General features: G+C 53.5%; 1 protein-coding gene across 1 annotated transcript in view; it reads right to left on the bottom strand.

The window, feature by feature from the left end:
* The window catches only part of ilk (integrin-linked kinase), an 82,929-nt gene that overhangs the window by 50,927 nt on the left and 5,563 nt on the right, over positions 1–26,439 (bottom strand). The window contains exons 2-5 of the mRNA XM_068032958.1: positions 17,710–17,949; positions 14,333–14,451; positions 7,499–7,600; positions 5,231–5,288 (exon numbers count right to left, since the gene is read on the bottom strand). Of these exons, the coding sequence (XP_067889059.1) occupies positions 5,231–5,288; positions 7,499–7,600; positions 14,333–14,451; positions 17,710–17,798 (368 nt within the window). The 5' untranslated portion in view covers positions 17,799–17,949. The remainder of the gene's footprint in view (positions 1–5,230; positions 5,289–7,498; positions 7,601–14,332; positions 14,452–17,709; positions 17,950–26,439) is intronic.

The raw sequence follows: 26,439 nt of genomic DNA, 5'->3' as shown, positions 1-26,439 counted from the left end.
AAAGGGCGCGGGGGTGAAAGTGCAGCGAGACCGGAGTGTCCTTGTGCACCAGTCATTGAAAGTAAGCATGCAGGTGCAGCAGGCAGTTAAGAAGGCAAATGGTATGTCGGCCTTCATAGTGAGCGGATTCGAGTACAGGAGCAGGGATGTCTTGCTGCAATTATACAAGGCCTCGGTGAGACCACATCTGGAATATTGTGTGCAGTTTTGGTCCCCTTATCTGAGGAAGGATGTTCTTGCTATGAAGGGAGTGCGGCAAAGGTTCACCAGACTGATTCCTGGGATGGCAGCTCTGACGTATGGAGAGAGATTGGGTCGATTAGGCTTGTATTCACTAGAGTTTAGAAAAATGAGAGGGGATCTCATAGAAACCTACAAAATTCTAACAGGACTGGACAGACTAGATGCAGGAAGGATGTTCCTGATGGCAGGGAGTCCAGGACCAGGGGTCACAGTCTAAGGATAAGGGGTAAGCCATTTAGGACTGAGATGAGGAGGGATTTCTTCACTCAGAGAGTGGTGAACCTGTGGAATTCTCTACCACAGAAAGCAGTTGAGGCCAAATCATTAAATATATTCAAGAAAGAGTTAGATATAGTTCTTAGGGCTAAAGGAATCAAGGGATGGGGGAGAAAGCAGGAACAGGGTACTGAGTTTGGACAATCAGCCATTATCGTATTGAATGGTGGTGCAGGCTCGAAGGGCCGAATGGCCTACTCCTGCTCCTATTTTCTATGTTTCTATGTGATGAAATACTCTTCACTTGCCTGGATGGGTGCAGCTCCAACAACACTCAAGAAGCTCAACACCATCCAGGACAAAGCAGCCCTCTTGACTGACACCCCATCCACCACCTTCAACATTCATTCCCTCCATCACCGACGCAGAGTGGCAACAGTATGTACCATCTACAAGATGCACTGCAGGAACTCACCAATGCTCCTTCGACAGCACTTTCCAAACCAGCGACCTCTACCGCCTAGATGGACGAAGGCAGCAGATACATGGGAACACCACCAAATTCTCACCGTCAAACAGAATGTGAAATTCTGTTATTTTACGATCACTCTTGTCTACAGGATCCCTTACCACAAGATCATTCAGTCTCATTACACATTACCAGGTCCAAAATAGCATGGCTTCAAGAACATGTCCCTAATACACTCTTTGAACTCATCCTCCAGGCTACCTTTACCAATTTGATGAGTCCAATCTATATGAAGATTAAAATCGCATACGATTATTGCAGTACCTTTTCTACAAGCCCCCATTATTTGATTTAAACTCTGTCCCACAGTGCAGTTATTGTCAGTCAGTGATGTGAGACTGGCAAGCTCAGGAATCCACTAACTGAACCAGCTAGGACCACAGGGGTAGTGCTGAGGGAGCGGCGCACCGCCGGAGGGGGGCAGAGCAGAGGGAGCGGCGCACCGCCGGAGGGGGGCAGAGCAGAGGGAGCGGCGCACCGCCGGAGGGGGGCAGAGCAGAGGGAGCGGCGCACCGCCGGAGGGGGGCAGAGCAGAGGGAGCGGCGCACCGCCGGAGGGGGGCAGAGCAGAGGGAGCGGCGCACCGCCGGAGGGGGGCAGAGCAGAGGGAGCGGCGCACCGCCGGAGGGGGGCAGAGCAGAGGGAGCGGCGCACCGCCGGAGGGGGGCAGAGCAGAGGGAGCGGCGCACCGCCGGAGGGGGGCAGAGCAGAGGGAGCGGCGCACCGCCGGAGGGGGGCAGAGCAGAGGGAGCGGCGCACCGCCGGAGGGGGGCAGAGCAGAGGGAGCGGCGCACCGCCGGAGGGGGGCAGAGCAGAGGGAGCGGCGCACCGCCGGAGGGGGGCAGAGCAGAGGGAGCGGCGCACCGCCGGAGGGGGGCAGAGCAGAGGGAGCGGCGCACCGCCGGAGGGGGGCAGAGCAGAGGGAGCGGCGCACCGCCGGAGGGGGGCAGAGCAGAGGGAGCGGCGCACCGCCGGAGGGGGGCAGAGCAGAGGGAGCGGCGCACCGCCGGAGGGGGGCAGAGCAGAGGGAGCGGCGCACCGCCGGAGGGGGGCAGAGCAGAGGGAGCGGCGCACCGCCGGAGGGGGGCAGAGCAGAGGGAGCGGCGCACCGCCGGAGGGGGGCAGAGCAGAGGGAGCGGCGCACCGCCGGAGGGGGGCAGAGCAGAGGGAGCGGCGCACCGCCGGAGGGGGGCAGAGCAGAGGGAGCGGCGCACCGCCGGAGGGGGGCAGAGCAGAGGGAGCGGCGCACCGCCGGAGGGGGGCAGAGCAGAGGGAGCGGCGCACCGCCGGAGGGGGGCAGAGCAGAGGGAGCGGCGCACCGCCGGAGGGGGGCAGAGCAGAGGGAGCGGCGCACCGCCGGAGGGGGGCAGAGCAGAGGGAGCGGCGCACCGCCGGAGGGGGGCAGAGCAGAGGGAGCGCCGCACCGCCGGAGGGGGGCAGAGCAGAGGGAGCGGCGCACCGCCGGAGGGGGGCAGAGCAGAGGGAGCGGCGCACCGCCGGAGGGGGGCAGAGCAGAGGGAGCGCCGCACCGCCGGAGGGGGGCAGAGCAGAGGGAGCGCCGCACCGCCGGAGGGGGGCAGAGCAGAGGGAGCGCCGCACCGCCGGAGGGGGGCAGAGCAGAGGGAGCGCCGCACCGCCGGAGGGGGGCAGAGCAGAGGGAGCGCCGCACCGCCGGAGGGGGGCAGAGCAGAGGGAGCGCCGCACCGCCGGAGGGGGGCAGAGCAGAGGGAGCGCCGCACCGCCGGAGGGGGGCAGAGCAGAGGGAGCGCCGCACCGCCGGAGGGGGGCAGAGCAGAGGGAGCGCCGCACCGCCGGAGGGGGGCAGAGCAGAGGGAGCGCCGCACCGCCGGAGGGGGGCAGAGCAGAGGGAGCGCCGCACCGCCGGAGGGGGGCAGAGCAGAGGGAGCGCCGCACCGCCGGAGGGGGGCAGAGCAGAGGGAGCGCCGCACCGCCGGAGGGGGGCAGAGCAGAGGGAGCGCCGCACCGCCGGAGGGGGGCAGAGCAGAGGGAGCGCCGCACCGCCGGAGGGGGGCAGAGCAGAGCGAGCGCCGCACCGCCGGAGGGGGGCAGAGCAGAGGGAGCGCCGCACCGCCGGAGGGGGGCAGAGCAGAGCGAGCGCCGCACCGCCGGAGGGGGGCAGAGCAGAGGGAGCGCCGCACCGCCGGAGGGGGGCAGAGCAGAGGGAGCGCCGCACCGCCGGAGGGGGGCAGAGCAGAGGGAGCGCCGCACCGCCGGAGGGGGGCAGAGCAGAGGGAGCGCCGCACCGCCGGAGGGGGGCAGAGCAGAGCGAGCGCCGCACCGCCGGAGGGGGGCAGAGCAGAGCGAGCGCCGCACCGCCGGAGGGGGGCAGAGCAGAGCGAGCGCCGCACCGCCGGAGGGGGGCAGAGCAGAGCCAGCGCCGCACCGCCGGAGGGGGGCAGAGCAGAGCGAGCGCCGCACCGCCGGAGGGGGGCAGAGCAGAGCCAGCGCCGCACCGCCGGAGGGGGGCAGAGCAGAGCGAGCGCCGCACCGCCGGAGGGGGGCAGAGCAGAGCCAGCGCCGCACCGCCGGAGGGGGGCAGAGCAGAGCCAGCGCCGCACCGCCGGAGGGGGGCAGAGCAGAGCCAGCGCCGCACCGCCGGAGGGGGGCAGAGCAGAGCCAGCGCCGCACCGCCGGAGGGGGGCAGAGCAGAGCCAGCGCCGCACCGCCGGAGGGGGGCAGAGCAGAGCCAGCGCCGCACCGCCGGAGGGGGGCAGAGCAGAGGGAGCGCCGCACCCCCGGAGGGGGGCAGAGCAGAGCCAGCGCCGCACCGCCGGAGGGGGGCAGAGCAGAGGCAGCGCCGCACCGCCGGAGGGGGGCAGAGCAGAGGCAGCGCCGCACCGCCGGAGGGGGGCAGAGCAGAGGCAGCGCCGCACCGCCGGAGGGGGGCAGAGCAGAGGGCGCGCCGCACCGCCGGAGGGGGGCAGAGCAGAGGGAGCGCCGCACCGCCGGAGGGGGGCAGAGCAGAGGGAGCGCCGCACTGCCGGAGGGGCAGTGCTGAGGGCGCGCCGCACTGGCGGAGGGGCAGTGCTGAAGGTGCGCCGCACTGGCGGAGGGGCAGTGCTGAGGGCGCGCCGCACCGACGGAGGGGCAGTGCTGAGGGCGCGCCGCACTGGCGAAGGGGCAGTGCTGAGGGCGCGCCGCACTGGCGAAGGGGCAGTGTTGAGGGTGCATCGCACTGTCGAGGGGTCGTGCTGTCTCATTCATCTCTCGAACTTCTCAACCCTGGGGCTGTGCAGTGCTGAGAGCCTTGACCCTTCACTTGGCCTCTCAAATCAAATAAAGCTTTGACGCAGGATTCTGTGTTATGAGGGTCGAGGGAAGGGGGGAATAGAGGGGGAAAAGGCAAATGGGACGAGAGAAATGCAGCATGGGCGGAAGGGGAGAGGTGATTGCATGCTTGCGCACTTTATAGAACGAATTACATTCTTGTGGGACAGACATCTGTCCCTGTGCATCTGCATTTCCTTTGCTTCTCTCATCCAATAGGCCATGGTTAACAGGCCTTCACAGAAAGAATCCTTAAAAGGACAAGATTGTGGATCTAGCAGTCAACAGAGAGTCAGCAGGAAGCAAGCCAGAGGCTTTCTACCAGAGTAAACAGTACAAACTCACAAATACGTGATACTCTTAGATCGTACTCAGATTAGAATGCAGCATATAAAATTCCTGATAATACCACCCCTTTCCCAGTATACAAGATAGAATAAGCTGCATTTCACTCTCTCCTCCTTGGAGCAATGCCCTTCCACATAGCACTAAAATGAGGCTAATGTTGCAGAATTCAGTACAACTCCCAAAATTGGAAAGGGAGTCATGAGGCCTCCTGAAAAAAAGTGACCCAGAATGAGAGATTAGAGTTGGGAAGAAACATTTCAACTGAGAAGATTCAGGGTGAGCTATTAGGTGGCTTTCAAAACTATGTAAGGTGTTGGAAGAGCAAATAATTCAACTGCTTCCACTGGTTGGTTAATGAGTGACTGGGTGGCAGAGACAAGTTTTGTTTTATTTGTTCAGGGGTGTAGACCCAGTAAAAACACAAACACTTGGTTAAAACAAATAGGCTAGTCACACAACAATAATAATGTGTTAAAGCATAGGGAGGAGTAGTAGAAAGGGGCCACAGCACACAAATAGCTGAGGAATTGTAAGCAGTATAGATAAGACATATTGATGATACCAGACCGTCTTTCATGTAGCAGATAAAGGGAGTCGTCATGGATACCAGATAAGATCTGACTCATAGTAGATAATGGGAAACTGAAGTTTTGAACAGGTTCGCACTGAGCCAAATAAGGAATTATCATTATGTCAGTATACCAGACCCCTATAAGTAAAAGGGGCAGGTCTTGGAAACAAGATTTAACCCCTGACTGAAACCGAGGAAGGTACGAGAACCCCGGGGAAGAACACTCGAGAAGATACACTGAGCCAGGGGATCAGAGAACAGAAGAGCAGACGCAAGTCCGAGACTGATCACCTCGTGTCTTGACGGGTAGTATACTGTGCAAGCAGTGAGAGCTTGTACTTTGATGAGTTTTGTTACTGTACAAGTAGAGAGAGATTGTATTTGATGATTTAGTGTGCGAGTAAAATATTGATATACCTTTCACCAATCGGATTTCGCGGATTCTTTAAGAGTAAGTGCGTATTTGGCACAACAGGGGATACACGCGTCACTGGCTAGGCCAGCATTTATTACCCATCCCTAATTTCCCTCGAGAAGGTTGTGGTGAGCTGCCTTCTTGAATCTCTGCGGTGCTTGGGGTGCAGGTACACCCACAGTGCTATAAGGAAGGTAGTTCCTGTTTTTGACCCAGTGACAATAAAGGAACGGCGATATATAGTTCCAAGTCAGGATGGTGCGTGGCTTGGAGGGGAACTTGCAGGTTGTGATGTTCCCATGTGTCAGCTGCCCTTGTCCTTCTAGGTGGTAGAGGTTGTGGGTTAGGAAGGTGTTGTCAAAGGAGCCTTGGTGCGTTGCTGCAGTGCATCGTAAAGACGGTACACACTGCTGCCACTTTGCACCGGTGTTGGAGAGAGTAAATGTTGAAGGTGGTGGATGGGGTGCCAATCAAGCGGGCTGTTTTGTCCTGGATGATGTCGAACTAAGTGGCTTGCTAGGCCATTTCAGAGGGCATGTAAGAGTCAACCACATTGTTGTCAACACATCTGCAGTCACATGTAGGCCAGACCAGGTAAGGACAGATTTCCTCATTAGTGAACCAGATGGGTTTTTAAGGCAATCGACAATGGTTTCATGGACACCATTCAACTAGCTTTGTAATTCCAGATTTTTATTAATTGAATTCACTAAGGTTCACTAAGCTGGTTCCTGGGATGAGGGGTTTGTATTTTGAGGAAAGGTTGAGCAGGTTGGGTCTATACTCAATGGGGTTTAGAAGGTGAACTTATTGAAAGGTCTAAAATTCTGAGGGAGATTGACAGGGTAGATGCTGAGGGGAAATCTAGAACTAGGGGGCAGTTTCAAATTAAGTGGTCTCCCATTTAAGATGGAGAAGAGGAGGAACTTCTTCTCTCAGGGGCGTTAGTGTTCGGAATTCTCTTTCCCAGACAGCAGTGGAGGCTGGGTCACTGAATATATTCAAGGCTGAGTTAGACAGATTTTTGATCTACAAGGCAGTCAAGTTATGGAGAGTAGGCGGAAAAGTGGAGTTAAGGCCACAATCAGATCAGCCTTGATATTATTAAATGGTGGAGCAGGCTCTAGAGGCCGAATGGCCTACTCCTGCTCCTATTTACGTTGTGTTCTTTGGTGAGTCAGGAGGTGAGTTACTCGCCACAGAATTCTCAGCCTCTGACCTGCTCTTGTAGCCACAGTATTTATATGGCTGGCCCAGTTAAGTCTCTGGAAAATGGTGACCTCCACAACATGTGGAGCATTCAGCAATGGTAATGCCACTGAACGTCAAGGGGAGATAGTCTGATTCTCTCTTATTGGATATGGTCATTGCTTGGCACTTGTGTGGGGTGGATGTTATTTGCCACTTAGTAGCCCAAGCCTCAATGTTCTCCAGGTCTTGCTGCATGCGGGCACAGACTGATTCATTATCTGAGGAGTCACGAATGGTGCTGAACACTGTGCAATCAGCGAACATTCCCAATTCTGATGTTATGATGGAGGGACAGTCATTGTTGAAGCAGCTGAAGATGGTTGGACCTAGCACACTACCTTGAGGAACTCCTGCACTGATATTACGGGAAAGGTTGCATAGTGGTACTTTTACTGGACTGATGTGCCGGAGAAACGAGTTCAAATCCTGCCATAGCAGCTGGTGGAATTTAAATTCAATTAATTAATAAATCTGGAATAAAATTCTAGGATCAGTAATAGTGACCATGAAACTACTGGATTGATGTAAAAAAAAAATTTAGGTCACTAATGTCCTTTCGAGAAGGAGATCTACCGTCCTTGCCAGTTTGGCTGATATGCAACTTCAGACCCACAGCAATGTGGCTGACTGTTAACTACCTTCTGAAATGGTAGTTGCATCAAACCGCTTCTTCCTGTGGTCGGACTGATGAGCTTTGATCTGATCTGTGGGATCACTTAGCTCTATGTCATGCTGCTTTACTGTTTAGCATGGACGTAATCCTTTGCTTTAGCTCCATCGGGTTGGCATTTTATTTTTATAAACGGCTGGTGCTACTCCTGACATGCTCTCCTACACTCCTCATTGAATCCCCTGGCTTGCTGGCAATGGTAAAGTGGGGGATTTGCTGAGCAATGAGGTTTCAAATTGAGGTGGAAGACAATTCTACTGCTGCTGATGGCCCTCGGATCCTCATGAGTAGAACATAGGGGCAGGAGTAGGCCATTCAGCCCATCGGGCCTGCTCCACCATTCAATACGACGATCATGGCTGATCATCCACTTCAATGCCTTTTTCCCACACTATTCCCATATCCCTTTATGTCATTTGTATTCAGAAATTTGTCAATCTCTGCTTTAAACATACTCAATGACTAAGTTTCCACAGCCCTCTGCGGTACAGAATTCCAAAGATTCACAACCCTCTGAGTAAATGCCTGGTTTTCAGTTGCCAGATCTATTCCGAATCTATTCCATTTGGCACGGTGGTAGTGCCACACGTGATGAAGACAGGTTTTCATTGAGGTTTGATAAAACTGATTTTCAATGGAAGAATAAAAGTGAAGTTCGAAGCAATGTTTTCAGGCAGAAGGTTGTTAGAACAGAAATTGCTTCACCACAACTATTGCAACAGAGACTGTATCTGTTTAGGGAACTGGGTTAGGATTTGAAAAGGAGAAATATAACTAAAAGGATACAAAGAAATGGGTCAGAGTGGCTAGCTCTGGATACTTGGCTGTAATTTCTCTCACAAGAGTAAGGACTATCTTATAATGAAAAGTCACAGACCTGAAAAGTTAACTCTGCTTCTCTCTCCACAGATGCTGCCAGACCTGTTGAGTATTTCCAGCACTTTGTGTTTTTATTTGAGGAATATCTTAACCTTCTACTCCAGACCCCACTGCCCTCTGCGAAGTACTCTGTAACAAGAGTATTGTTGTTCATTTATTCTCAGGGTGTGGGCAAGGCCTGTATTTATTGTCCATCCCTCGCTGCCCTGTGGAGCTGGTGGGCCGCCTTCTTGAACTGCTGGTTGAGGGTTCGATAGAACAGAAACAGCACTTAAGAAGCCACTTAAGATATAACTAGGTTGCTGTGGGTCTGGAGTTACATCGAGGGCCAGACCAGTGAAGGACAGAAGGTTTCCTCCCCTCAAGGACATTAGTAAACCAACTGGGCTTTTACAACAATTCGACAGCTTCAGGGCCTCTTTCACCAATTCCATATTTATCTTTCAAGATTTTTTAAAAACTGGATTCAAATTCTCCAACTGCCCATGGTGGGATTTGAACTCGTTCTCTGAATTACTAGTCCAGTAACAAAGCCACCACAGTATCCTACCCCTATTACTCTTCATAAGACGATCACTGTCCCATCAAACACTCCCAGGGAAGGTACAGCAAGGGATTAGATTTTTTTTATTCGTTCAAGGGATGTAGGTGTTGCTGGCTAGGCCAGCATTTATTGCCCATCCCTAATTGCCCTTGAGAAGGTGGTGGTGAGCTGCCTTCTTGAAGCGCTGTAGTCCATGTGGGGTAGGTACACCCACAGTGCTGTTAGGAAGGGAGTTCCAGGATTTTGACCCAGCGACAGTGAAGGAACGGTGAGATAGTTCCAAGTCAGGATGGTGTGTGACTTGGAGGGTGGTGTTCTCTTGCACCTTCTGCCCTTGTCCTTCTAGGAGGCAGAAGTCACAGGTTTGGAAGGTGCTGTCTAAGGAGCCTTGGTGTGTTGCTGCAGTGCATCTTGTAGATGGTACACACTGTTGTCACTGTGCGTCGATGGTGGAGGGAGTGCCAATCAAGCGGGCTGCTTTGTCCTGGATAGTGTCGAGCTTTTTGAGGGTTGTTGGAGCTGCACCCATCCAGGTAAATGGAGAGTATTCCATCACACTCCTGACTTTAGATTAGAGATACAGCACTGAAACAGGCCCTTCGGCCCACCGAGTCTGTGCCGAACATCAACCACCCATTTATACTAATCCCATATTCCTACCAAACATCCCCACCTGTCCCTATATTTCCCTACCACCTACCTATACTAGTGACAATTTATAATGGCCAATTTACCTACCAACCTGCAAGTCTTTTGGCTTGTGGGAGGAAACCGGAGCACCCGGAGAAAACCCACGCAGACACAGGGAGAACTTGCAAACTCCACACAGGCAGTACCCGGAATCGAACCCGGGTCCCTGGAGCTGTGAGGCTGCGGTGCTAACCACTGCGCCACTGTGCCGCCCTTGTAGATGGTGGACAGGCTTTGGGGAGTCAGGAGGTGAGTTACTTGCCGTAGGATTCCTAGCCTCTGACCTGCTCTTGTAGCCACGGTATTTATATGGCTATTCCATTTTCTGGTCAATAGTAACCCCCTGGATATTGATAGTGGGGTAATTCAGCGATAGTAATGCCATTGAATGTCAAGGTGAAATGGTTAGATTCTCTCTTGTCGGAGATTTTTTTATTTTTTTTATTTAGAGATACAGCACTGAAACAGGCCCTTTGGCCCACCGAGTCTGTGCCGACCAACAACCACCCATTTATACTAACCCTACAGTAATCCCATATTCCCCATCACCTCCCTACACTAGGGGCAATTTACAATGGCCAATTTACCTATCACCTGCAAATCTTTGGATGTGGGAGGAAACCGGAGCACCCGGCGAAAACCCACGCAGACACAGGGAGAACTTGCAAACTCCGCACAGGCAGTACCCAGAATCGAACCCGGGTCCCTGGAGCTGTGAGGCTGCAGTGCTAACCACTGCGCCACTGATGGTCATTGCCTGGCACTTGAGTGGTGCAAATGTTACTTGCCACTTATCAGCCAAAGCCTGGATATCGACCAGGTCTTGCTGCATTTCTACACGGCCTTCTTCAGTATCTGACGAGTCGCAAACTGTGCTTAACGTTGTGCAATCATTAGTGAACATCCCCACTTGTGACTTTATGATTGAAGGAAGGTCATTGATGAAGCAGCTGAAGATGGTTGGGCCTAGGAAATTACTCTGAGGAACTCCTGCAGTGATGTCCTGGAGCTGAGATGATTGACCACCAACAACCACAACCATCTTCCTTTGTTCTAGGTATGACTCCAACCAGTGGAGAGTTTTCCCCCCCGATTCCTCTTGACTTCAGTTTTGCTAGGGCTCCTTGACATACTCGGTCAAATGCTACCTTGATGTCAAGGGCAGTCACTCTCACCTGACCTCGAGTTCAGCTCTTTTGTCCATGTTTGCACCAAGGCTATAATGAGGTCAGGAGCTGAGTGGCCCTGGTGGAAGCCAAACTGAGCGTCACTGAGCAGGTTATTGCTAAGCAAGTGCCGCTTGATAGCACTGTCGACGACACCTTCATCACTTTACTGATGATTGAGAGTCGACTGATGGGGCAGTAAGTGGCATTGTCCTGCTTTTTGTGGACAGGACATACCTAGGCGATTTTCCTCATTGGTAGGTAGATGCCAGTATTGTAGCTGTGCTGCAACAGCTTGGCTAGAGGCACGGCAAGTTCTGGAGCACAGGTCTTCAGGACGATTGCTGGAATATTGTCAGGGCCCATAGCCTTTGCAGTATCCAGTGCCTTCATTCATTTCTTGATATCATGTGGAGTGAATCGAATTGGCTGAAGACTGGCATCTGTGATGCTGGGGACTTCAGGAGGAGGCCGAGGTGGATCATCAACTCGGCACTTCTGGTTGAAAAATGTTGTGAATGCTTCAGCCTTATCCTTTGCTCTCATGTGCTGGGCTCCCTCATGGTTGAGGATGGGGATATTTGGGGAGCCACCTCCTCCAGTTAGTTATTTAAATGTCCACCACCTTCATTACCAGATGTGGCAGGACTGCAGAGCTTAGATCTGATCCGTTGGTTGTGGGATCGCTTAGCTCTGTCTATCGCATGCTGCCTACGCAGTTTGGCACGCAAGCATTCCTGGGTCATAGCCTCATTTTGAAGTATGCCTGGTGCTGCTTCTGGCATACCCTCTTGCACTCTTCATTGAACCAGGGTTGATCCCCCAACTTGATAGTAATGGTAGAGTGGGGGATATTCCAGGCAACGAGATTGTGGTCGAATACAATTCTGCTGCTGCTGATGGCCCACAGCACCGCATGGATGCAGAGTTTTGCATTGCTAGATCTGTTTGAAATCTATCCCATTTAGCACGGTGGTCATGCCACACAACATGATGGAGGGTTTCCTCAATGCGAAGATGGGACTTAGTCTCGACAAGGAGTGCGGTGGTCACTCCTACCAATACTGTCATGGACAGATGCATCTGCAGCAGGTAGACGGGTGAGAACAAGGTCAAGTATGTTTTTCTCATTTGTTGGTTCCCTCACCACCTGCTGCATACTCAGTCTCGCAGCTATGTCCTTTAGGACTCGGCCAGCTCGATCAGTAGTGGCGCTACCGAGCCACTCTTGGTGATGGAAACTGAAGTCCCCCACCCAGAGTACATTCTGTGCCCTTGCCACCCTCAGTGCTTCTTCCAAGTGGTGTTCAACATGGATGAGTACTGATTCGTCAGCTGAGGGCAGTAGGTGGCAATCAGCAGGAGATTTCCTTACCCAATTTTGACCTGATGCCATGAGACTTCATGGGGTCCGGAGTCGATGTTGAGAACTACCAGGGCAACTCCCTCCCGACTGTTTACCACTGTGCTGCCACCTCTGCTGGGTCTGTCCTGCCGGTGGGACAGGACATACCCGGGGATGTTGATGGCAGCGTCTGGGACATTGTCTGTAATGTATGATTTGGTGAGTATGACTATGTCAGGCTGTTGCTTGACTAGTCTGTGGGACAGCTCTCCCATCTTTGGCACAAACCCCCAGATGTTAATAAGGAGGACTTTGCAGGGTCGACAATTACATAGGAATTACATAGGAAGATAGGAACAGGAGTAGGCCATTCAGCTCCTCCTGCCTGTCCCACCATTCAACGAGATCATGGCTGATTCGCAGCCTAACTCCAAAGGGCTGGGTACAGCATGGGACTAGATACAAAGTAAAGCTCCCTCTACACTGTCCCCATCAAACACTCCCAGGGCAGGTACAGCACAGGTTAGATACAGAGTAAAGCTCCCTCTACAATGTCCCAATGCTCTAGAAGTTCACTGCTATTGGAGGTGGCTCCATGTCACCTTCACATTCTAAACTGACCTCTACCACCTAGAAGGACAAGGGCAGAAAGTGCATTGGGAACACCACCACCTGCAAGTTCCCCTCTAAGTCACACATCATCTTGACTTGGAACTATATAACTATATACTGTCTCTGTGAAAAACTTTGAACTCCCTTCCTAACAGCACTGTGGGTGTACCCACACCAAATGGACTGCAGCGGTTCAAGAAGGCAGCTCACCACCACCTTCTCAAGGGCAATTAGGAATGGGTAACAAATGTGGTCCTTGCCAGTGACACTCACATCCTATGAAACAAATAAAAGAAACTGACTGAAACCATTTGATCATTTCAAATGGGAAATTAAAGGGAGGCAAGAAGGCTGCGTAATTGTCTATTGAGTTAAGCAGCTTGTGCTACAAAAGCAGTTGATAGTTCGGCAGTGTTGCTATTTTCATCCTCTTCCCTCTCAATCTAGACACAGCTCGCAGTCACCAGGCCCACATAGATCCTGCCTGTACAACCCCACAGGAAGCTAGCAGAAGGAATGCTCTGGGCAGAATTCCAAGCTCAATCTGAAATGAAATGACAGAATGCCTGAAATATGCGGAAGTGGGAGTTTGAGAGAGAGCAGAATAAATACGCTGGGCTTTTACCTGCTTCCTTTGGGGCATGATTTTAACTTATAGCCTGCTGCGCAGACAATTCAGGGAGAATTAATGAGCAGGCCAAGGAGCACTGCAGTCTGCAAATAAAAGCTAAAATAGGATTTAATTTGAAAGCTTTTATTATTGACACAAAAGCACACTGCTGAAAGCTGCTGATGACACTGTTTTGCACTTTTTTCCTCCCCTACCTGCAGGCATGGAATCTTTTACATCCACCTAACAGGGCGGACAGCACCTCGGTTTAACATCTCATCTGAAATATGCCCTCACTACTGACCCTCCGACAGTGCAGCACTCTCTCAAGTACTGACCCTCCGACAGGGCGGTACTCCCTCAGTACTGACCCTCTGACAATGCGGTGCTCCCTCAGTACTGACCCTCCAAAAAGGCGGCGCTCCCTCACTACTTCAAAAACAATTCATTGGCTGTAAAGTACTTTGGGATGTTCTGAAGTTCTGAAACGTGGTACAGAAATGCAAGTCTATTCCATTAATCAGTTGTTTTATTTTGAGCTCCTCATACTGCATCTATTTCACTCACTCTTGATTTCATATAATCATAATTCTCAGATGCACACAGAAAGCAAACAACAAACAGACCCATCCTTCTGGCAAGACCAAAACCAGTGTCAATGGCTCAGGTGCCAAACATAACAAACACAGTATTTCAAACCAACTTATTGTATGCCAATACAAACCCGACCCGAGCCTGACAGAACCACATCCAACCCCAAGCCCGGCCCGAGTCCTTACATTTTCTCCCGCGCCCGACCTGACCATCAGTTAACCTAGCTTCCGTTTTTCACTTTGTTGCTCATCTGCACAAGCTTAAAATAACTGTAACTAAACAACCTTTCAAGTCCAAAAAGTACATTAACATTGGAGCTACGTACTGGAGGTGGTGACAGAGTGCGTCCGACCCGGCCCAACCTGACCCGAGCCCAAATGCCGGACCTGAGCCCAAATGCCGGACCCGGAAGTGCGATCCGACCAGACGCCGACACACGTCGTTGGGTCCTGTCGGGTTCGGGTCGGGTAGCCATGCTCTACTGCAAAGAGTCTGGCGAGGTCTCAGAAAAAAAATTACGTTTGTATAACCCCTTTCACGACTGTGGGGTGTCCCACAGCCAATGAAGTACCTTTTGAAGAGTAGTCACTGTTGTAATGGAGGAAATGTATCAGCCAATTTGTGCACAGCAAGATCCAACAAACAGCAATGTGATAATGACCAGCTAATCTATTTTTGTGATATTGATTGAGTGATATTGTCCAGGTAACTTGGGATAACTCCTCTCACTTCAAAATCATGCCACCGGATTTTTTTACGCCCACCTGAAATGTGCAGACGTGACTTCATTTTAACGTCTCATCTGACAGTGCAGCACATCCTCAGTACTAGACTGGAGTGTCAGCCTTGATTTTTTAGCTCAATTCCTGGAGTGGGACTTGCACCCACAACCTTCCACCCTCAGTGGTGGGAGTGCTACCAACTGAGCCACAGTGGAGAGATATTCTAAGGTGCAGTGGAAGTACAAGTCAGTCTTACTCCAATAGTTTAGTTCTTATCTTACCAGCAGTGCCAGGATGCAGCACAGGCACAGAACGAGCTTGTATCTGGATTCATCTAAAAAGTTTCTAAACTGGTGCATTTATTCTCCCCAGGAAGCAAAGTGGGAATTCTTTCATTCATAAGTCATTCACACTCCCTGTTTCATTGCCACTCAAGATGAAAAAAGGAAAATTCCACTTATTGTTCCAAATTCTGAAGGGTCCTGCTCCTGTGGAAAGCGTTCTTGATTCAAATCTTAATCCAGAGATTTGAGCACATAATCCAGGCTGACAAACTCAGTGCAGTACGGAGGGAGTGCTGCATTGTCGGAGCTTTCATCTTTCAGATGAGACATTAAACTGAGTCCCTGTCTGTCCTTTCCGTGGACGTTAAAGATTCCACGGCAATATTAAACCAGAGCAGGGGAGTTCTTCCCATGTCCCGGTCAATACTTACCCCAAACTGGTTAACTAACCTTATCACTGTTTGGGACCTTGCTCTGCTGCATACCCAACAGTGCCTACACTTCAAGCACAGCTCAGAAATGCTGAGATATGAGATAAGGTCACCTTTAAAATGGAAGTTTGTTCTCTCTCCCTGCCTGTAATATTGAAATGTCAGTCTCAATTACACTGTTTTCTACAGCCCAAACATGCATGGCCATGCCACAACTCAAATCTCAAGAATAAACTTCTCAGAGTTCGTTCAGGGTTAATGATGTATCAAACCAGGACTGCTAAACACTCACTTAGTTCGAGCTGCTCTGAATTCTGGCATCACTCCCAAGTTAACTCCATTCACACCTGGGACAAGGGGCCATACATGCATATGCACAGAGCTCCTAATGTAAAAGGGTGTCTTAGTGCACTTTCTGCAGGAGACATGGACCATCAAAAAGGGGCAGAGATATTTGAGCAGTGGAGATACTGAAAGCACAGTCCATGGGACAGGTTTTTAGCAAAGGAGATCGTGAGGCAAAGGGATTTAAGAAGAAAATTCCTGAAGATAGGGGCATAATGGCTGAAAGACTGGTCTATTGGTAGAGCAGGAAGGTATCAGCAATTTAGAGTCTAAGCAGGGGGATGTGGAAGTCAGGGGAGGAGAGTGGAACTTACGGGCTGGAGTGAGGGAATCAGAAACTGAGACAGGGACCTTCAAACCAATTAACAGAAGCAGAAGAATCAATGGAGTTCCACAGAGACCAGGACCTCAGGAACACGAGGTTCCTCTGTGCAAGGAAAAAGAGGCCGCATGGGTCAGATTTCCTTGGAGTCTGCAAAACGGCAGAGGCCAGTATTGAAGCAGAATGGTCCTGAAAGTGATCAAAACACAGCCAGGGCTTGAGTAACACTGGGGAGAGTGAGGGCTTTGCACATAGATGTATGCAGTTTTGACCATGGATCAGATGGGGGCAGGTGAGAAGTCAGGTTCAACAGGATGCCGATGAGAAACTGTCCAGTACTTTCTATGACCTGGGTTTTGATCAGCTTCATGCTGGTGAGATAAGCGGCTCTTCGCCATGGGCTGCAATATCACATGAAATGAACTGGGCAATCTCAGTCCAGTCACTAATACTGCACTGTGCTGGGGCACAAATCTCCAACAAACACCCCAGATCACAGATTAGCATTTGCACATGGGTGGCTAAAACACACATGGTCCCGTGCTGTTCCTTCCTCACAATATCCTGTCACATTCTACTTTTTCCATCTCCATGAAATTCCCCACAAACTTTCGGAAGCACAACACATGCACACTAAGTGTTTAACAGTGCGCCATACACAACAGCCCAGCGTTTGATGGTGCTGTGACAGCACTTACAGATTAAATACTGACCAACTGCCAAAATCTACAAGCTACCCTCTTCACTTAAACTTTCAAAGTGTCGTCACTGGGTTGATTTAAAGAATTTAGGATAATAAACTATTTCAAAAAAAAATACATCAAGTTACATCAAGTCTACAGGCCATTCGGCCCAACTGATCTATGTTGGGCTTTATGTTCCACACGCGCCTCATCCCACCTCTGTTCACCTAACCCTATCAGCATATCCTTCTATTCCTCTCTCTTTCATGTACTTATCTAACCCCCCCCCGCCTTAAATGCATCTACACTATTCACCTCAACTACTCCATGTTATATCTAAGCCTAAACACTTCACTTCTCATAGGATAGTCTGTAACAGTTCCTTCAAATTGCTTCAACAAAACCAGAGATGCACCAAACAATAGATACAAACAATCCGATGGCACTAATTGAGAAAAAGCAGGGGAGTTCACCCCCGCTGTCTGAAACAAATATTTATCCCTAAAGCAACATCACTAAAACAACAGATGTACTGATCATTATCACATTTCTGTTTGTGGGAGCTTGCAAATTGGCTGCTGCGTTTCGTACATTACAACAGTGACTACACTTCAAATGTACTTCACTGGCTGTGAAGTGCTTTGGGACATCCTGAGGTCAAGAAAGGTGTTACAGAAATGCAAGTCTTTCTTTTTAACCAAGCAAAGAAACCTTGTATTCATATAATCCTGCCACAGCTGGTGAAACTCTGAACCTCTCAGATACTTTACACTGCCTAGTTCCACAAACACTTTCCTTCAATGTCTCGCACTACACTTCATCTCCACTCAGAACCGCATGTTTCCCATCACATCACCATTTCCAAACATCAGCAACAATAGTAGGGATGCTGCAAACTAACACTGCTCAGACAGCCAGAGAGAGGGCTAGGTGCCCAGAATCTGGCACTCACCCCTGGTTCAGGTCATTCTCTGTGTTGTCCAGCCAGAGCCGAACTGCCACCGCGTTGCCTTCCCGGCACTGGGTGAAGATATCGTCCATCCTGAAGTTCTTGTCTTGACTGCTCCAACTCTGTTCTCGTAAGACACCAGGTGTAGAAGACAATCTGAATGCGTTAATCCGAAGTGGGTCCACAGCATCCACCAGATCCGATCCCTAGCCAGTCAGAATTCACTCTCACCAACAGCACGATCTGAAAGGAAGCAAGCGGTTTTCAGAGACAAATGCCGGCACCATCCATATTACAGAGCTGGGATCTGTGTGAACCTCTTGCCACAGTGAATGTTAGCCAGGCAACCAATAACCTGTTTATCTCTCCCTCCAGCTCCCAACTACATTGGTAAACACTGGGAAGATTCAGGCGATTGTATTCAGTTCTCTCTCACTCCAAACCCCATTCCCTAGCCACTGACCATCCCTCTCCCTGTCCTCTGTCTGAGGCTGAACCAGAATGTTCACAATGAGCTGAGTTTCTGTCTCCATATCCGCTCTATCACCAAGACCACCTATTTCCGCCACCTAATATACTCACGTTCCCACTCCACAGAGCTGTGGAAATAAGGGACAACAGATGCCTAGACTGGAGGCATTCACCTGTGAGACCAAATTACACTGAGGATTGACACAATTACAGTACCAGCCCTGGCTTAGAGGGTAGCACTTTCACCTCTAAGTCAGAACGTCATGCATTCAAGTCCCACTCCAGACACTTGAGCCACATATCGAGGCTGACCCTCCCAGTGTAGTACTGAGGGAGTGCTGCACTGTTGAAGGTGCAGTCTTTTGGATAAGACATTAAACTGTGGCTCGTGGGCCCTCTCAGGTTGATATAAAAGATCCCATGGCACCATTCAAAAAACAGCAGGGGAGTCCTGGGTAATATTTATCCTACAACCAACTTGACTTAAAAACATATGATCTGTCTCTCCCTCCTTCCCCAAATGCTGGGCCAGACTCTGTAACAAGAGTGACAACACTGCAGCTCAGAGGCCCTGCTGAGCCTGCCAGCCAAAGCAACCCAGTCCTTGCAAACCATTTGCCTGTGGATTTCTACTTACTGGTGATCTGATCCTGTCCTCCTTGAAATTTGTGGGTCTGGACGGTTTAAGAAAAGTTGCTAGCACTGGCACCCCATTGATGCTTCAATTCTAAATCCCAAGTATTTGCAGCTTGAGATACACGGAAATGAAAAAAAAGGATGAGAGATTTTTGGGCACTCCCTGCTCAAGCACAAGAGGTATTCTGCAGCTATAACCAGTAACTAAAACAGAAAACTCAAGCTAACATTTATAAATTAAATCCCCATGAGGACAAGACACGTGGGAGGCTGTCGTTCTGATGAGGTCATTGTTGAGAGTGCTTTGTGTACTTTACACTGAGTCACAGAGCCAGAGATTGAAGCAGAGCCTTGTGCACTGTGCTGGGAGAACTTCCTAAACTTCTCAGCTGGTGGATGTACAGATCCGAGTGTGATTCCAGATCTGCACCGAGTTAGCCAATGTCTGTCAGAATGGAATCAGCCCAAGCTCCAGCACCTGAAATTCTAACCAGTGATTTCCACTGAAAAAGCGTGTGCTGGAACACAATCAGGCTCAGGTGTCATTTTTTCTGACTCTCTGGGCTCCCTACGTGATTGAGGTAGCAGGGTCTAACTGCCCTCCGTGAACTGAACTAAAACCCAGCAGGGAATCAGTATCAGCACAAGTAGAGAGTTGGGGAGAAAAGGGTGGGGGAAGGGGGGGCGGATGAGGGAAGGGAACGGGGGGGGACGGGGGGGGGGGTGAGGGGGAGGAACGGGGGGGGGTGAGGGGGAGGAACGGGGGGGGGTGAGGGGGAGGAACGGGGGGGGTGAGGGGGAGGAACGGGGGGGGGTGAGGGGGAGGAACGGGGGGGGGGGTGAGGGGGAGGAACGGGGGGGGGGTGAGGGGGAGGAACGGGGGGGGGTGAGGGGGAGGAACGGGGGGGGGTGAGGGGGAGGAACGGGGGGGGTGAGGGGGAGGAACGGGGGGGGGTGAGGGGGAGGAACGGGGGGGGGTGAGGGGGAGGAACGGGGGGGGGTGAGGGGGAGGAACGGGGGGGGTGAGGGGGAGGAACGGGGGGGGGTGAGGGGGAGGGACGGGGGGGGTGAGGGGGAGGGACGGGGGGGGTGAGGGGGAGGGACGGGGGGGGGTGAGGGGGAGGGACGGGGGGGGGTGAGGGGGAGGGACGGGGGGGGGTGAGGGGGAGGAACGGGGGGGGGTGAGGGGGAGGAACGGGGGGGGGTGAGGGGGAGGAACGGGGGGGGTGAGGGGGAGGAACGGGGGGGGGTGAGGGGGAGGAACGGGGGGGGGTGAGGGGGAGGAACGGGGGGGGGTGAGGGGGAGGAACGGGGGGGGGTGAGGGGGAGGAACGGGGGGGGTGAGGGGGAGGAACGGGGGGGGTGAGGGGGAGGAACGGGGGGGGTGAGGGGGAGGAACGGGGGGGGTGAGGGGGAGGAACGGGGGGGGTGAGGGGGAGGAACGGGGGGGGTGAGGGGGAGGAACGGGGGGGGGTGAGGGGGAGGAACGGGGGGGGGTGAGGGGGAGGAACGGGGGGGGTGAGGGGGAGGAACGGGGGGGGTGAGGGGGAGGAACGGGGGGGGTGAGGGGGAGGAACGGGGGGGGTGAGGGGGAGGAACGGGGGGGGTGAGGGGGAGGAACGGGGGGGGTGAGGGGGAGGAACGGGGGGGGTGAGGGGGAGGAACGGGGGGGGGTGAGGGGGAGGAACGGGGGGGGGTGAGGGGGAGGAACGGGGGGGGGTGAGGGGGAGGAACGGGGGGGGGTGAGGGGGAGGAACGGGGGGGGGTGAGGGGGAGGAACGGGGGGGGGTGAGGGGGAGGAACGGGGGGGGGTGAGGGGGAGGAACGGGGGGGGGTGAGGGGGAGGAACGGGGGGGGTGAGGGGGAGGAACGGGGGGGGTGAGGGGGAGGAACGGGGGGGGTGAGGGGGAGGAACGGGGGGGGGTGAGGGGGAGGATCGGGGGGGGGTGAGGGGGAGGAACGGGGGGGGGTGAGGGGGAGGAACGGGGGGGGGTGAGGGGGAGGAACGGGGGGGGGTGAGGGGGAGGAACGGGGGGGGTGAGGGGGAGGAACGGGGGGGGGTGAGGGGGAGGAACGGGGGGGGGTGAGGGGGAGGAACGGGGGGGGGTGAGGGGGAGGAACGGGGGGGGGTGAGGGGGAGGAACGGGGGGGGGTGAGGGGGAGGAACGGGGGGGGGTGAGGGGGAGGAACGGCGGGGGGGTGAGGGGGGAGGAACGCGGGGGGGTGAGGGGGGAGGAACGCGGGGGGGTGAGGGGGGAGGAACGCGGGGGGGTGAGGGGGGAGGAACGCGGGGGGTGAGGGGGGAGGAACGCGGGGGGTGAGGGGGGAGGAACGCGGGGGGGTGAGGGGGGAGGAACGCGGGGGGGTGAGGGGGGAGGAACGCGGGGGGGTGAGGGGGGAGGAACGCGGGGGGGTGAGGGGGGAGGAACGCGGGGGGGTGAGGGGGGAGGAACGCGGGGGGGTGAGGGGGGAGGAACGCGGGGGGGTGAGGGGGGAGGAACGCGGGGGGGTGAGGGGGGAGGAACGCGGGGGGGTGAGGGGGGAGGAACGCGGGGGGGTGAGGGGGGAGGAACGCGGGGGGGTGAGGGGGGAGGAACGCGGGGGGGTGAGGGGGGAGGAACGCGGGGGGGTGAGGGGGGAGGAACGCGGGGGGGTGAGGGGGGAGGAACGCGGGGGGGTGAGGGGGGAGGAACGCGGGGGGGTGAGGGGGGAGGAACGCGGGGGGGTGAGGGGGGAGGAACGCGGGGGGGTGAGGGGGGAGGAACGCGGGGGGGTGAGGGGGGAGGAACGCGGGGGGGTGAGGGGGGAGGAACGCGGGGGGGTGAGGGGGGAGGAACGCGGGGGGGTGAGGGGGGAGGAACGCGGGGGGGTGAGGGGGGAGGAACGCGGGGGGGTGAGGGGGGAGGAACGCGGGGGGGTGAGGGGGGAGGAACGCGGGGGGGTGAGGGGGGAGGAACGCGGGGGGGTGAGGGGGGAGGAACGCGGGGGGGTGAGGGGGGAGGAACGCGGGGGGGTGAGGGGGGAGGAACGCGGGGGGGTGAGGGGGGAGGAACGCGGGGGGGTGAGGGGGGAGGAACGCGGGGGGGTGAGGGGGGAGGAACGCGGGGGGGTGAGGGGGGAGGAACGCGGGGGGGTGAGGGGGGAGGAACGCGGGGGGTGAGGGGGGAGGAACGCGGGGGGGTGAGGGGGGAGGAACGCGGGGGGGTGAGGGGGGAGGAACGCGGGGGGGTGAGGGGGGAGGAACGCGGGGGGGTGAGGGGGGAGGAACGCGGGGGGGTGAGGGGGAGGAACGGGGGGGGTGAGGGGGAGGAACGCGGGGGGGTGAGGGGGAGGAACGGGGGGGGTGAGGGGGAGGAACGGGGGGGGTGAGGGGGAGGAACGGGGGTGGGGGTGAGGGGGAGGAACGGGGGGGGCGTGAGGGGGAGGAACGGGGGGTGGCGTGAGGGGGAGGAACGGGGGTGGGGGTGAGGAACGGGGGTGGGGGTGAGGAACGGGGGTGGGGGTGAGGAACGGGGGTGGGGGTGAGGAACGGGGGTGGGGGTGAGGAACGGGGGTGGGGGTGAGGAACGGGGGTGGGGGTGAGGGGGGAGGAACGGGGGTGGGGGTGAGGGGGGAGGGGGGTGGGGGTGAGGAACGGGGGGGGGGAGTGAGGGGGAGGAACGGGGGGGGGGAGTGAGGGGGAGGAACGGGGGGGGGTGGAATGGGGGTAGGCCCACCCTTCCCCGGGTCCCGCTTCTTTCGCAAAAGCCTGTGGAAAAGGCGAGGCAACATCCGCGACCCCCATCCCGGCCCCGCTCACCTCTCCCTTCTGCCCGGGTCCGACCCGACTCTCCTCCCCACTCCCTGTCCGCTCTCTCCGCCCGGAGCCACACACATGCGCGGCGGCAACTGCAGCTCCTGGCAACAGAGAAAGCAGCGCCGGACTGGACCCGGAGCAACACCCGGACTGAGACTGGACCCGGAGCAACACCCGGACTGAGACTGGTCCCGGAGCCAAACTTTGCCCGGACCCTCAGATAACCAATACCTTACACAGTCCAGCAGTCATTCATTATTAATTTTTAAAAGCCGACTCTGTTTCTCATAGTTAACACACATATCACCTCGAAACTCTCTTCTCCCTCCACACAGGGAGCAGCTACCTCCATGCCAGCAGCATTGCCAGTTGCAGGCGGTGTGGGGCGAGTCAAAGGTGTCAAAAATATCCTGAAAAACGTGTCTTATACTTGACATAGTATTGTCAGCTGTGGTTCAGTGGATAGCAGTCTAAGTCAGTTTTTAAAATTCTTTCATGGGATGTGGGTGTCACTGGCAAGGCCAGCATCTGTTGCCCATCTATAATTGCTGTTTACAACTGAGTGGCTTTCTGGGCTATTTCAGAGGGCAGTTAAAAGTTAACCATATTGCTGTGGGTCTGGAGTCACATGTAGGTAAGACCAGGTAAGGATGGCAGATTTCATTCCCAAAAGGCATTTAAGACAACTGATGGTAGTTTCATAGAACCATAGAAAGGTTACAGCACAGAAGGAGACCATTCAGCCTATCGTGTATGCACCAGCTGAAAAAACTGGCTGCCCATTCTAATCCCACATTCCAGCAATTGGCACCATTGCTCAGACTAGCTTTCAATTCCAGATTTTTTTTTTATTAATTAAATTTAAATTCCAGCTGACTATCCCTGATTAATACGTGCCTTTCAAAGTGGCAGTTTAACCTATCGCTCAGAATTGATTCAAATAATTTACCACCACTGAGTTCAGACTGACCACCCTATAATTATTTGGCCTATCCCTTGCACCCTTTTTAAACAATAGTATAACGTTTGCAGACCTCCAATCCTCTGGTACCTCGCCTGTATCCAGTGAGGATTTGAAGATGATCCTCAGCGCATCTGCTATTTCCTCCATACAATCCATCCGGCTTTAGTGATTTATCCTTCAAGGATGTCAGACCCTCCAGTACTTCCTCTCTCATTATGCTTATCGTATCTAATATTTCACACTCCTCCTCTTTAACTCCAATGTCTGCATCATCCCTCTCCTTTGTGAAGACAGACAAAAAACTCATTAAGAACCCAGCCCACATCTTCTGCATCCACATTTAAGTTCCCTTGTAATCTCTGATAGGCCCTATCCTTTCCTTAGTTATCCTCTTGCTCTTAATGTACTGATAAAACATCTTTGGGTTTTCCTTGATTTTACCTGCCAATAATTTTTCATGTCCTCTCTTTCCTTTTCTAATTTCCTTTTTTACTTCACCCCTGTACTTTCTATACTCCTCTAGGCTTTCTAAAGTATTAAGTTTTTTTGTGATCGTCATAAGCTTTCTTTTTCTGCTATCACGTACCCTGTAAGTTTCTAGATAACCAGGGGGCTCTAGATTTGGCCGTACCACCCTTTATCTTTATGGGGACATGCCGACACTGTGCCTATAGTATCTCACTTCTGAATGCCTCCCACTGGTTTCTCACTGATTTTCCTTCACGTAGCTGTATCCAGTCCACTTTCGCCAAATCACCTCTCAATTTCGTAAAGTTTGCCTTCCCCCAATTTAGAACTTTTACTCCTGTTTTATCTTTGTCCTTTTCCATGATTATGCTGAAACTAACTGTATTATGGTCACTATCTCCAAAATGATTGCCCACTGCTACTTCATCCATTTGCCCAGCTTCATTACCAAAGACTAAATCTAGAATTGTGTCCCCTCTTGTTGGGCTTGTTACGTGCTGGCTAAGAAAGTTCTCTTGAATGCAGTTCAAGAATTTTGTGTTTTCTGTGCCCTTCACACTGTTTGTATCCCAGCTGATATTCCAGTAGTTGAAATCCCCAACAATTATTGCCCTATAGTTTTTGCACTCTGATATTTGCCGACATATTTGTTCTTCTATCTCCCTCTCACTATTTGGGGGTCTATAGTACACTCCTAGTAGTGTAGCTGCCCCTTTTTCATTTCTGATTTCCACCCACATGGCCTCATTTGATGATTCATTTAGCATATCATCCCTCCTCACAGCTGTTATTGATTTCTTAACCAATAATGCTACACCCCCTCCTTTTTTATCCCCCTCTCTAACCCACCTGAAAACTCTATATCCAGGGATGTTGAGCTGCCATTTTTGCCCCTCTTTAAGCCAAGTTTCCGTTATAGCAATGATATCGTGTTGCCACATGTCTATCTGTGCCCTCAGCTCATCGGCTTTATTTACTATAGTCCTTGCATTTAAATAAATACCTTCTAACACTGCCGAAATTCCCAGCTGCACACTTTTTAATCTTTGCTTCTTCCGTCTTTCAGAGTCACTTGCTAATCTTCTGCCTCCCATTCCCTGCCCTGAAATTGTCCTTTCTGAAACTGCCTTCAAGTTCCCATCCCCCTGCCAATCTAGTTTAAACCATCCCCAACAGCACTAGCAAACCTTCCTGCATGGATATTTGTCCCAGTCCTGTTCAGCTGTAGACCGTCCGGCTTGTACAGGTCCCACTTTCCCCAAAATCGGTCTTAATGCCCCAGAAATCTGAAGCCCTCCCTCCGGCACCATCTCTCAAGTCACGCATTCATCTGGTATATTCTCCTATTTCTATACTCACCAACGCGTGGCCTTGGGAGTAATCCAGAGATTATTACCTTTGAGGTCCTGATTGCTAATCTCTTTCCTAACTCCCTAAACTCAGCCTGCAGGACCTCATCCCTCTTTCTTCCTACATTGGTACCAATGTGGAACACGACCTCTGGCTGTGCACCCTCGCCCTCCAGAGTGCCCTGTAGCCGCTCGGTGATATCCATGACCCTTGCACCAGGGAGGCAACATACCATCCTGGAATCACATCTGCAACTACAGAAACGCCTATCTGTTTCCCTAACTCTCTTGTCTTTTCTCCTCCCTCCCTGCACAGCTGAGCCACCCATGGTGCTCTGGTCATGACCCTCACTGCACTCTCCGGAGGTACCCTCTCTCCCATCGGTACTCAAAACTGAATACCGGTTAGAAATTTGGATGCTCTCTGGAGACTAGCTGCCTTGACCTTTTTGTCTGTCTGGCAGCCACCCAGTCCCTCTCTGCCTGTGCTCTCTTATGTTGCGGGATGACTACCACCTGAAACAAGCTATCTACGTTGTTCTCTGCCTCGCGGATGCACCACAGTGACTCCAGCCGCCGCTCGAGTTCTGAAACCAGGACCTCAAGCTTCTGCAGCTGGTGACACTTCCTGCAGATGTGCTTGTCAAGGACACATGGTGCGTCCACGACTTCCCACATACCACAGGAGGCACATTCCACTTGGCCAAGCTGCCCTGCCATGCCTTAGCTAACAAACTAATTATTGCTAATGTAATAATTAACAATTACTTGCCAATCAGCTTCTTCCCCTGTACCGTGGAGGCAGCAAAGAAGTGACCAAAGAGCACCCCCTTCCCCTAGTCAGTGAAATCCCTCACACACAACTCACAGTCTTATACTCTGTGCAAACAGCCCTATTCTCATTTCTAATTATTGATAAATTACACTAACTAAAACCTTAGTAGTACCAACCTTACCATTTGCAAGGTAGCTAAGAGATGAGGAGGAATTTGTTCACTCAGAGGGTGGTGAATCTTTGGAATTTTCTACCCCAGAGGACTGTGGAAGCT

This window comes from Heterodontus francisci, chromosome 6 (assembly GCF_036365525.1).
Source record: "Heterodontus francisci isolate sHetFra1 chromosome 6, sHetFra1.hap1, whole genome shotgun sequence".
NCBI classification, from domain to species: Eukaryota; Metazoa; Chordata; class Chondrichthyes; order Heterodontiformes; family Heterodontidae; genus Heterodontus; species Heterodontus francisci.
The sequence above is the reverse complement of the archived record's forward strand: the minus strand, read 5'-3'. Positions and strand labels throughout refer to the sequence as shown.